This window comes from Hipposideros armiger, unplaced genomic scaffold (assembly GCF_001890085.2).
Source record: "Hipposideros armiger isolate ML-2016 unplaced genomic scaffold, ASM189008v1 scaffold_119, whole genome shotgun sequence".
In the NCBI taxonomy this organism is placed as follows: Eukaryota; Metazoa; Chordata; class Mammalia; order Chiroptera; family Hipposideridae; genus Hipposideros; species Hipposideros armiger.
The window spans coordinates 761,506-773,969 of NW_017731469.1; the positions used below are offsets into that span (position 1 = coordinate 761,506).

Here is a 12,464-nt window from a genome sequence, read left to right on the forward strand (position 1 = left end):
AGGACAGCAACTTGTCTGTTCCCCTTCCCCCAATTCCCCAGCGCTGTTCACATCCCCCAATTCCCCAATAAAAATCTTTAAAATAAATAAATAAATAAATAAATAAATACTCGTTGGGTGGGAGATGCAGAAGCAAAGTGAGCCTGACCTTGTGGAGCCAGAGGCACAAAGGCAGGACGAAGCAAGGCCTAGAGGACATCCAGCATGGGGAAGCTCTGAGGATGTGCTGACTTTTGAACTGGGCCTCAACGAGGGGCTTCAGGGTTTCAAAAGACACAGACAGGGAGAGGCCCTTCCGGCCAGAGGGAACAGCAGCACCTCCATCTGGCCTCGGGTTTTTATCACCACCAGGCTAACCTTTCACGTGGAAAGTAAGCCAATTAAAGAGAACAGGCCTGAGCAGGAAAGTCAAACCACCTTTTGAATGACATATTTCATGTAATTGAGAAAAGCATGTGCATTATACCTTAACAATACGCTTCGAGAAAGCACCGACTACCTACATAACACCTTTAAGAAGCGTGCTACACTGTGGCCATCTAGCAATGACAGTCTCTTAGAACAGCCTGGAGACCTAAGGAAGTGACGGGGATTAGCACCTTGTTACAAAGGCCTCTCAGCTTGGGCCTGGAGAGTTGATGGAGGAACCTTTCTCCACAACATGGGCGTATCTTGCTGCCCACCTGTTTTGATCCTTAAGGCAAGCTCTAGAGAAAGTCAAGGTAGATACCATACCGTTGCCCCTTTTAAATCATACAATCACTGTCTGGGTACCAAAATCCTACACATGTCAGGCCTGGATGACACAGCAACCAATCTTTTCAAGGTCCGACTCAAAAAGAGAGTGAGCACGAAAAAAGAAGAAAGCAGCACCTATTTGTCTGCACACACCTAAAGAAAGACCATAATGAGCCATTCTTGCCCCATGGCCCCACCCCATACGTGTGAGCTTGTTGACAAGCTGGTGCGTTGGGAGACTAGATGCCTCCAAAATGCCTTATTCCTTCTGGGTCTAGATAAAAAGAATTTCCTGGAGACCTGCAAGTTAAGGACTGGTCAGGTAAAAGGGAGCACTGTGTCAGGAGAGAACAAAGCTTATGGAAATACCAGCAGTAGCAGCCTAAGATCACACTGAGCGGTCTACATAAAAGATTCTTCTTCAACTCTGAATACATTTCCTCCTTGGTTACGGCCAGGCTCATCTGTGAATCCTGGGTTCTCCTGGCACTTCTCAAACATCGGGGCTAGGCCAGAAACATACAGACTTATCTTACGGGCAGGAGAGAGAGCGTGGCCTAGGGAAGATGTGGCTGGATTTCCCAAGCTAAGCTTCGGCATGGCAGCTGGACATGCTGCTGCCTCTCATCCAGAGGAGAAAGCACAGCCACAGGTCTTGAAAGACACGTTTAAGCATTGACCTTCAAGTAGTATCCCCTAAGAGCTGCATGCCTGCCCACAGGGATGATGCACATGCTCTCAGGGCACTTGGCCTAGTCTTCCTTTCAGCTGGGACCTCACTGCCCGATGGGGAAGCAGGAATATAATCAGCTCAGGGTAAACATCACCAGGCCAAAGTCTCTGCAGCTCCACAGAATAGACAGCCCAGAAACAAACCCACACCTATATGGTCATCTAATCTATGACAAAGGAGGCAAGAATGTACACTTGGGTAGAGACAGTGTCTCTAATAAATGCTGCTGGGAAAACTGGACAGATACATGCAAGCAATGAAATCACACCACCTCGACAGATACATGCAAGCAATGAAATCACACCACCTCTTACACCGTCCACAAAAATAAACTCGAAATGGATTAAACACATAAATGTAAGACCCCAAATCATAAAACTCCTAGAAGAAACCATAGGCAGTACACTCTCTGACATTGCTCTTAGTAATATTCTTACTGCTATATCTCCTTGGGCAAGGGAAACAAAAGAAAAAACAAACGTGGGACCACATCAAACTAAAAAGTTTCTGCACAGAAAGGAAATCGTCAACAAAACAAAAAGAAAACCTATTGAGTGGGAGAAGATATTTGCCAATGATGCATCCGATAAGAGGCTAATATCTACTATATAAGGAACTCATACAACTCAACCACAAAAAAAGAAACAGTCAAATTACAAAATGGACAGAGGACCTGAATAGACATTTCTCCAAAGAGGACAGACAGGTGGCCAATAGAATAGGCACATGAAAAGATGTTCGACATCACTAATCATTAGAGAAATGCAAATTAAAACCACAAGGAGATATCACCTCACTCCGTGGTCAGAATGGCCACCATCAACAAGACAATAACAAGTGTTGACGAGGCTGTGGAGAAAAGGGAACCCTCATGCACTGTTGGTGGGACTGCAGATTGGTGCAGCTGCTATGGAAGGCAGTGTGGAGGGTCCTCAAAAAATTAAAAATAGAACTGCTTTATGACCCAGAAATTCTGCTCCAGGGCATTTATCTGAGGAAATCCAAAACTAATTCGAAAAGATATATGCAACCCTATGTTCACTGCAGCGCTATTTACAACAGCCAAGACATGGAAACAAGTGAAATGCATATCAATAGACAACTGGATAAAGAACAGGTGTTACATATATACAATGGAATAGTACCTGGCTATTAATGAAATCTTAGCTTTTCTGACAACAGGGATGGACCTAGAGGGTACTGTGCTGAGTGAAATAAGTCAGACAGAGGAAAACAAATACCACATGATTCCACTTATATGTGGAATCTAAAGAATAGAATAAATGAACAAACAAAACAGAAATAGACTCATAGACTCAGAGAACAAACAGATGGTTGCTAGATGGAAGGGGGGTGGGGAAGTGGGTGAAAAGGTGAAGGGATTAAGAAGTACAAATTGGCAGTTACAAAATAGTCAGGGGGATGTAAAGTGCAGCATAGGGAATATAGTCAGTGATATGGTCATAACTAGGTATGGTGCCAGGTGGGTACTAGTCTAGTCAGGGGATCACTTCTTAAATTATATAAATGTCTAACCACTATACCATATACCTGGAATTAATATAAAATAATATTGTCAACTCTAATTGAAAATAAAACAAACAACAGTGGAATAAAGTTCTGGACACACCGAAGAGGGGTTAATTAGGTGCATTTTATCTTTTTCTCTCTATGGCAACAGGGAAAGAACAATATGTACTGCATGTTAGGTCAAAAGGCTTCAGCTATTTTACTGTCAAGCCTGAATCTAAAGTCAATTTACATTCATTGCCAGGAAGAGCCCACCTAATTACTGCCTGGAATGTGCTGGAAGCCTGGTGTTGACATCACTGACATGCTCATGTGAAAACTGTAGGACAGGCCTTTTATGTTGCTAATTCCGGCTTCCATTAGAGCCTGTTTATGCCATTTGGCTTCTGAGGACCCGGATGGTGGGTCATGGGAAAGGAGAAACGGGAACAAACAGTAGCAATCGATCCAACCAAATGTTTTGCTACTGTACCTGTGAGAGAAGTGTGCTTTCTTCCAGGGGTGTAGGTCTGCTTAACTTGACGGTAACCAATGATAGTATACAGGCTTGTGAGTCTCCTCACTTCGCTGAGTTAACAAGCATATGTTCAAATGCCATGAGTTAGAAATGGGACACAAAAGAGCACTACTTCCCACGGGCCTGACCGATCCTTGAATATGTGACTGTGAGAATTGCCAACATGGACTACCAATCCAGACAACAATATTGTTAAATTTTTAGGGTTTTCTTCCAATTCAGTTCAAAGGATAGACAGACTGCTTCGTATTTCTAAGGACACTTAAGGACACCAGATATCAGACATAAGAAACAGTATGAAAAATACTTCAACAGATAAGGTCTGTAATGTCAGGAAGGTTCTCAGAAAGCTCATTTTATAATTTGCATATTAGCTGTCAATCTAAATGTTAACATAACTCAAAAGTTATGTTAATTACATTTTAAATGATTTTCTTCCTCCATGTGAAGATTTGTGACTTAGGCACTAGCAGAAAAGTCTTTTGTAAAATTGGAGATTATTTGTTATATAAATAACCATTGGGATATATGTAAACACAACAAAACAAAGTCTCCGCCATCCAGACCCTGCAGAGAGAAATCACAGGAATGCACAGCAAACAGCAGAGGAAACTGGTCAGGCAGGTTTGTGAATGCGAAGTAAACAAGAGCGCTAGGGCCTCAAGGGCAAGTGGCAGCTTCCGGCACTCAGCTAGTCCAGTGCCCTCCTCCCTGCCTGCAGCTCCAGCCATCTGTCCCCTCGGCAGCCCCTGAGGCCCAACCCAAGTCCCACCCTTCTCTGTCACCCTGCCCACTCGTGTTGCCTTCTCCCAAATTCATACTACGTATTTAGCAGTGACCTTTGTATATATTTTCTATTTATTACTATTTGACTCTTGCAGTTTTTTAATCTTTTATATTGTATCTATTGCCAAAGGGGAAGCCCTTTGAGGACGGGGGCCATGCCTGCTGCTAGTGAATGATGCCTGAGACGAGGCAGAGGTGGGGGGCACAGAACAATCTCCCAGTGTTCCTTCTCCTGCTGTATCTCCCTCCCATACCAGCTGGGGTCTCTGACGTTGCTTTGTTCCTTTGCTTTAAGGCTTTATGGGCTGAATATTTGTGTTCCTCCCAAATCCAAATGCTGAAGCCCTAATCCCCACTGTGATGGTATTGGGAGGTGATCAGGTTTAGATGAGGTCATGAGGGAAAAGAACAGAGGAAGGGACAGCAGAGTTCTCTCTTTGTCTTTGCACAAGCCCAAGAAAGGCCACATGAGGACACAGAAAGAAGGTGGTCATCTGCAAGCCAGGAAAGGGGGGGGGGGCTCACCAGACTCTGAATCTGCCAGCACCTAGATCTCAGACTTCCAGTCCCCAGAGCCATGAGAAATAAATGTGTGTTGTTTAAGCTGCCAGCCTGTGCTAGTTGTTACAGCAGCCAGAGCTACCTGAGACAGAAAGTAGCAGATAAAGGGCAGATATTATCTGAAAATCGAGCAGCAATCACTCATCAGCCCGTTAGGGGTTCATAGCAGCTGTTCAGGGTATACGATCTAGCACCAGGCAGTTCCAGAATCACTGATACCGGAAACTCTGCCCCACTGTCTGGCAGCCCTGCACACCATTGTTATAGCTCTCTGAGATGCACATCATCATCACCCCCAAGTTGTGTCACAATATTACCTCGCTGGCATCTTCATCCACTATGGACTCATTAATGAGTAAGACAACGCAGGCTCCCCCAAGCACCACCCCGGGCTAAGCACCAGCTGCCTTTGATGATCAAGCCAATATTTCTGACATTGTTTCTTGACTCAAGACTACAGATGCCCAACATGATTCCCTTCCGAGAGTGGGAAGAAGACTGGCATGGCGGATGGCCAGCCGGGAGGCCAGGATTCCCAAAATGCCTGATGCTGTGCTGTGGCTGCAAAGAATGCAGCCAGGCTAGCCAGAGTAGATTTTCAAGAGCTATTTCTACGAATGTTCCACCGAGCCTCTTGACAACCTTTGGAGGACAAGATCTTCTGTTCATTCATTCAATAGATAAAAATAGGACTCTGGAAGCTGGAGGTCCCTGGAACTGTAAGCTACCCTGTCTTTGTACTTCCTTCACAGCAGAGTGGCCCAAGTTAAAGAGCTGGGCACTCCGACCCTGAACAACATGCTTTTTCTGGGGACTTTTCCAGCAGAGCAAAGACCCTAAACTGGGCACACAGAGGGGCTCTCTTACCTGCCTATACTGTTTCAGAGATGATTCTAGTACAATGAAGGCTGAGAAAGGCGTTTCCTTGAAGTCACTAGTGACTTGAAAACCATCACCATCTTTTTCCTCCTGCCTCTACTTTGTAACGTTATTAAAAGGACTTGCAAAGTAATTTAAAGAGAATAACAGAGGCCCTAACGTGGAGTAGGTCTCCCCTAAATGCTCATTCCCCTTTACCTGAAAGATACTGCGGAACTGCTAAAGACTTCTGAGCAGATCACATCCATATTGTGCCTTTAGCTTCAACCCCCTCTGTGACACCCTTGTCCAGTAAAGAGATCAGGGACATCACATGCACGACAAGACCTGAAGCCATTTAGGGGGCAGGGCTAATGAAAGGTACTGAGGAATGGTCAGCGAGGTGGGAAGAGAGCCTGTAAAGAAGGCAGGTGATTGGTGGAAACAAATGTGGGGAAGAGGTCACACCAAGGACGAAATCAGTGAGCCAGTCAGGGAATGTGAGAGAGAGCTGGGCTTCTGCTACTCCAGAACTTTCCGGAGCTGCTTGGAACCACAGCACCAAGCTGAGAAGCAGGTGCAGCTGTCCATCCCTCCCTCCTGAAAGAGAGATGGTGTGAAGAAAGAGCAGCAGCGAGGACAAGACTGCAGCACTGCCCAAGCTGCATGTTAAGACGGGTTTCTCCAAAGATGGCACATAGTCAGGCAAATGTGGTGATAAGAGAGGCAAGACGATAGTTTAAGGGACTACTGGTATTGAGGGCATTTTTTCTTGTCTTTCTAAGAATGGAAGAAACTTGAACATGTTTACATGTGGAAGAAAAGGAACCAAGTGTCGAGCGAAAGGAAAAAGAGCAAGCCAGGCTCCTGTGGAGGGGTTAGCCGAGGACCTCAGCTTGCTGCTTCAGCCAGAATACATCATTTTGGTTGGTCTTTTTGTAAGTCCACTGATCACAAATGCTCACTATTCTCAAACATATGCACGTTCCTCAGAGGACACACATATTACCTAGATACGGCTAAGGACACATTATATAAACTGGATAAACGGATCCACTGCGAACGGAGTGCTGTCTCCACCATCCTCCCCAGACTTCGCCGAGGCCAGATAGCAGGGTTCCAGGTCTTCCAGGTCGGGCGCTCAGGCCCCAAGCCCCTGGCCCGGCAAGGGGAGCGCCATCCAGCACAGGATAGGCGGAGAGGGGGAATCTAAAAATAAAGCTCTCCAAAGAAACTGCCTGAAGAGCAACTTCCCACGCACACCGGAGTGCCACATCTGCGGAGGCTGGCAGCACAGAACGGAACAATCCTGACCAAGTCACATAACCAATGCCCTTCTGCAGGGGGCAACAGCACAGTGCTGACTGCCCCCATCAGGGCCCAGCGTCAGGGCTGCAGACGCGGAGCCAGGGCTTAGGGACCGAAAACAGGAGCCTGACAAGATGACCAGTGCAGCCTTCCTCCTGCTCACCTTCCTTCACAGCTAATGTGAAGAAAGCTGCTATCGACACTCCAGTTGATGGCTCATTTTAGAAAAGAACATGAAGGGGTCTTGTGGGCTTCAGGCTCCAAGCCAGGCTCCCTGGGTTCCACTCCTGCAGTAAATAGGGTCAGGGACTCCAAACTGAAGGAAAAGAAAATCAAGCACCCTGGCAGCAGCTGCCACTAGCCCATATGTTGGTTGGCTATCATCATCTGGAACGCCAAGAACACAGCAGTTGTCACACTGCCAGGCCCCCCAGCCAGGAGCGGAGCCCACTAGAAAAAGCTCAACCCAAGAGTTTGCTACAACCCCACATGTAAGCATTCAACACACACGCAGGGAGGTGGCTGGCTCAGGGGAGGAGCCGCACCACCTCTCTAAGGATTTGAACCTTGCAGAGACATAATGTACTTGCTTGCACCAACTGTTGGAGTTTTGCCAAGAAGCCCAGCCCGGAAGAAGGGGCCTCTCTCCAACTCCCCAGGAGTTTTGTACTTTGACCTGACGAGGTATTATAATGTGCCTCAAAGGTCTGAGCTCACCCCTGGACAATGTCTCAGAATAGCTTCCAGCAGCAGTCCACTTGGAGGTATCCATCCGTTCCCTCCACCCGCCCTTCCTGGGGGACACACACCATCGCACCCCATGCCCTATGTCCCATGAGTCAGTGCAGCAGGGAGCAAGCAAACACAATTTTACAGAAAAAGAACACAATGACCTGTCAGTTCTTTGGTGTCTTAAGAGAGACCCTGTACCAGAACACAGTGGTGGCTGGCATGCTCACATGCAAATCCGGAGGTCTATTATGCACATGTGGAGGGGGCCGTGCCAAGCTTTCCCCTCAAATCACAGATTGCAAGCAAAGTACTTTGAACATTCGAGTGCTATTTGAATGCTGACTAGCAACATCACCCAACAGTCTCTTACAATTAGAGCAAGCTGAAATGTTCCCGTACTGAGTCATCCGTGAGCAGAGAGGAAGAAGGCAGCTCACGGCAGGGAGGAGACACTGACCATAAAGTATGCAACCTGAGTGCCCGCGCTGGGAGTACATACTCCCTACCCCACTAGGTAAACAAGAAGGCCTGGGGTGGCGCCCCCCTGGGGTTCCCCCCACCCCACGCAGCACAAGGCCTGCTGCTCGGAAGTCGACTTACCTGACATACAATGATCTCTTCTCGCTTGTCCGGAGGGACCCAGACCCAGAGCTCATGCTGCTGTTCATCATTTGTTCTCTTAAGTCATGTATCTTCGACTCAAAGCGACTGTACTCTGTCAGGAAGACAAGGGGAAGGACAGGGAAAGAATGAAGCCAGTGGCCCAAGAGCCCAGGACACGGGCTTCAAAGCAGCCAGAGCCAGCCCAACCCATCCTGGCTCTGATGGGCAGAGTCTCTCCTACTAGCACAGACACTCCTCTCCTCCCCCATGCTAAGCGGAGGAAAGAACACAACTGGAAAACGAGGGCCATGCGGACAATCACACGGAAAAGGCTTTTATCTGCCTTGAAATCTCACTGATCCTTAAAAAAATAACAACTGGAAAGAGGTTCCAGTGCAGCCGTCATAGATCTTTAGAGCAGGCACTGAGGCCCAAGGAGAACAGATGGGGAAGGAGAATTTCCCCAAAAGTGGATGGTACAGAACAGATGGCCCTGAGCTGCAGGGTGGAGGGGCTGGAAAGGACCTGAGGCCATTAGATCATTGTTAGGCAAGGAAGACAGATGACTTGTTTCTCAATGATGTTTTTGGAGGGGGCTACTGGAACCCCGTCCCAAGGTACAAGCAGGTACTCCTCACAGTCAGGTGAGGAGAGCACTCACTTAGTTATTTCCCTTTTAGTAAACAGGGTCTTTGGCTTCTGTAACAATGAAACATGAAAACAGAAATTCTCCCAAACCTAGAAGGCAGCGAAAACCTCTGTCCTCCCCAATCATCTCGGCCTGCACCACCTTACCACTCTGCAAAGGCCCAAATGTTTACACCCAATTTAACCAAACCTGTATAGGAAAATGAATGCCTTTTATAACCTTATTATAAAAGGCCTCTTATAGGGCTGCTTTGCCGTGACATTCTCCTAGTGCATTTTAACTATGATATTCACATTTACGAGAGAGGGAGAGAGAGAGAGAGAGGGAGAGGGAGAGGGAGAGGGAGAGGGGAAATTACAGAACACTTTTCAGGTTTACAATTGCCGACTAAAATGGGTTATATCTAAGGCATAGACTGTGGGAATGGTAAAAAACAGGCATACGTCATTATGACAAGCTGAGCTTAAAGGAACTCAAAATATCTAGTAGGGATTGAAGATTGGGGAACTGCTTGAAAAAAACAAGCACATTTCCAGGGAAAAAGAATTCCACAAAAACATCTTCACGCACCATAGAGGGCTGGCAAGAAGCATCCCCATCTAGTCTGTATGATGCTAACAGCAGAAAACAAAACACCTGTTCCAACACCTGACACCCCCCTTCCTTCGGCAAAGCAACCTGACCTTCAGCTGGGTCTAGAGGGCAAGGCTGAAGAACCTCCAGAGGAGGGAATGGAGCTCTAACTCACAGAAATATCCGCTTCTCAACAAAGTTTGTCTTTGTTCACTCAGGCACCAATGAAGCCACCCACTTAAACCCATGTGTTCTTTCACTGAGCACGCACTGGTATTATGGGGATCTGTCCTCATTACCTGCTTCCATCCCTGAATCCTACAGGAAGCAGTGAAGTCACTGACTCACCCATTTAAATGTTGGGGGGGAAAGGAGAGAGCAGCTGGACAAGGCCCTGTTCTGAGAGTCACAAGGCAACACATCAGTATCAGACAGGCGTCCCAATCTAAAGGTAGAGGGTGGTGACCGATCTGTCACAGAAGTGCAGCATCAGGCCTGGTCACTGGCCCCACCCCAGGGCTTGGCCCTCCACCCTGGCCCTCTCTAGTTGGCTCCTTTGTGGCTAGGAGGAGAACCAGGGGAGACAAAGAGATTTCTGACCAGGCAGCCTTCTTGGGGAAGATAACGTAAAAGGCATAAATATGCATTGAACCCAGAAAAAAAAATACACGCAACCTATCCTCAAGCCATTTCTTCCCTTTCGCAACTTGTTTATATATTCCCTTCTTTGGGATTGACTTGCTTGCTGAACTCCAACTTACCACCAGGTCATGGCAGTTGCTTAGTAACTATGTTTCTTAAAAAATCCTTTAAAAAAACAACCACCAAACCACCATTTCCTCGAAGCTCCTAATCCAAGGTTGATAATGCTGGGCCAGAGGGCCCACTTAAAATAGACTACAGAAAGAGAACAAGGCTATTGCTTTAAGGAATGCACTTTCTGTTTCCTACAAGCTACTAAGCTTTCAACTCTATTAAATTGTGCTGTATTCATTTTTTTCCCTTACAATTCTAGCTGCTCATCGGTCTCTGGCTTTTATGTGTACAGTTATCTAATGTCCACTAGGCACAGAGTGGCCTCTGAATAAGTGATTGTTGGGCAAATTAGAAAACTGCGCCCAAGTTGATGCTTCTGTTCTCAAAACTAATAAACCTAACGGTTTCTTTAACTGATGGCTGCTAGCTTCACTAAGGGCTTGGGAAGGTAGTTAAGAAGTATTCCCATTTACTTCCTTAGCGAGGTTAATTGTTGGGAGCAATTGGGATATATGTATTTTAAATACCCTTTTGAGATGTTAATAACCCACAGTGGGCATGTGATTAGCAGCAGACTTTGTTTATAACAAAGAAAACAGAATTCTAACAAAAAAATATTTACAATAGTCTTAACGTAGATAGTACTTCATCCTAATATTAGAGGCATCCTTTTCCAAGGACACAAGCTCACTTACAAAGCATCTGAGTTGTAACAGCTCACAGCTGGCCAAGGTCCCTCCTCTTTCTTCCACTCATAACTAACGAAACCATCGCTGGGAGGCATCTCCACCAGACCAGCCTCTAACCCAAAGGGCCCACTTCAAATCGGCCACTTTAAAGAAACAACAAGTACTAAAACCTGAAGTCTACTAAGCTGGATTTTATTTATTTCTTCCCATTCAGATGAACCCAACCATTTGTGACCCACAAAGACATCCTCCTCGGTGAGTCATGGCATCCCTCATTCCCTTTGCTAATCACAGAGGGAAACCAGGGGGAGGGCACCAGCAGTCATCACTCCCCCAAACACAGGGTTTCTCACTGACCACCTGGGGCACCTCTCACAGATCAGGATTTTGTACTCCACCCAAAACACACTGACTCACAACCTACGGAGCTGGCCCGGGAATCAGCATTTTAAACAAGCATCAAGGTGATTCTGATGCCCAATAACGTTTGAGACTGTAGGTCTTGCCTTACGAAATTGGGTATCGTTGTGTTAGTTCAGGGAAATAAGGTAAGTATCCTGCAGCATGTCTTAAAAGGAAGGTAGAGCAAGAGATCGGAAGGCTCTCAACAACAATAAAAACTGGCAATATGATTGCAAACCCCACAGAAAAGCATAAAGAGGCCTGTGTCCAATGTGCCTGCAAAGACAGCTGATGAGTTCACGCTTTTTCAATTACACAAGTGGCACGTGATTTTTTCAAATCTTTAATTTTTTTCTTTGGACACTCCTGTATCATTTCCCCATCCTACTACCCAGAAGGAACCAGTAAGTATTTTTACTATTGTATCCTTGCAGACTTACAGGGTTCACAATTAAGTTTGCGAATTCATCCTAGAAAAAGTGCTATATACCTCATTGCTGAATATCACTACGGTCACCTTTGAAGTACTCCCCTTGGGAAGCTATGCACTGACGCCAGCGCACAGTCCACCCTTCAAAGCAATTCTGGAACTCTTTTTCTGGACTGGCCATCAGAGCTGTCATCATATTCCTCTTGATGTCCTGAATGCCATCAAAATGGCTTCCTTTCAATATTTCCTTTATCTTTAGGTAAACAAAGAAGTCACTGGGGGCCAGATCATGTGATTAGGGAGGGTTTTCCAATACAGTTATTTGTTTACTGGTTAAGCACTCCCTCACAGACAGTGCTGTGTGAGCTGGTGCATTGTCGTGATGCAAGAGCCGTGAATTGTTGGCAAAAAGTTCAGGTCGTTTTCATCTAACTTTTTTCATGCAGCCTTTTCAGCACTTCCAAATAGTAAACTTGGTTCACTATTTGTCCAGTTGGTACAAATTCATAATGAATAATCCCTCTGTTATCAAAAAAGCTTAGCGGGGCCGGCCGAGTGGCGCAATGGTTAAGAACTTGCTTGGGATGCCAGAGGGCCCC

The 12,464-nt window shown here is 46.2% G+C and overlaps 1 protein-coding gene across 5 annotated transcripts in view; it reads right to left on the reverse strand.

Moving 5' to 3' along the window:
• Positions 1-12,464, reverse strand: part of DLG3 (discs large MAGUK scaffold protein 3) — a 49,540-nt gene that overhangs the window by 14,371 nt on the left and 22,705 nt on the right. For all 5 annotated transcript variants that reach the window (XM_019648065.1, XM_019648066.1, XM_019648062.1 and 2 more), the window contains one exon: positions 8,364-8,478. In XM_019648065.1, coding sequence (XP_019503610.1) covers positions 8,364-8,478 — 115 coding nt within the window. The remainder of the gene's footprint in view (positions 1-8,363; positions 8,479-12,464) is intronic.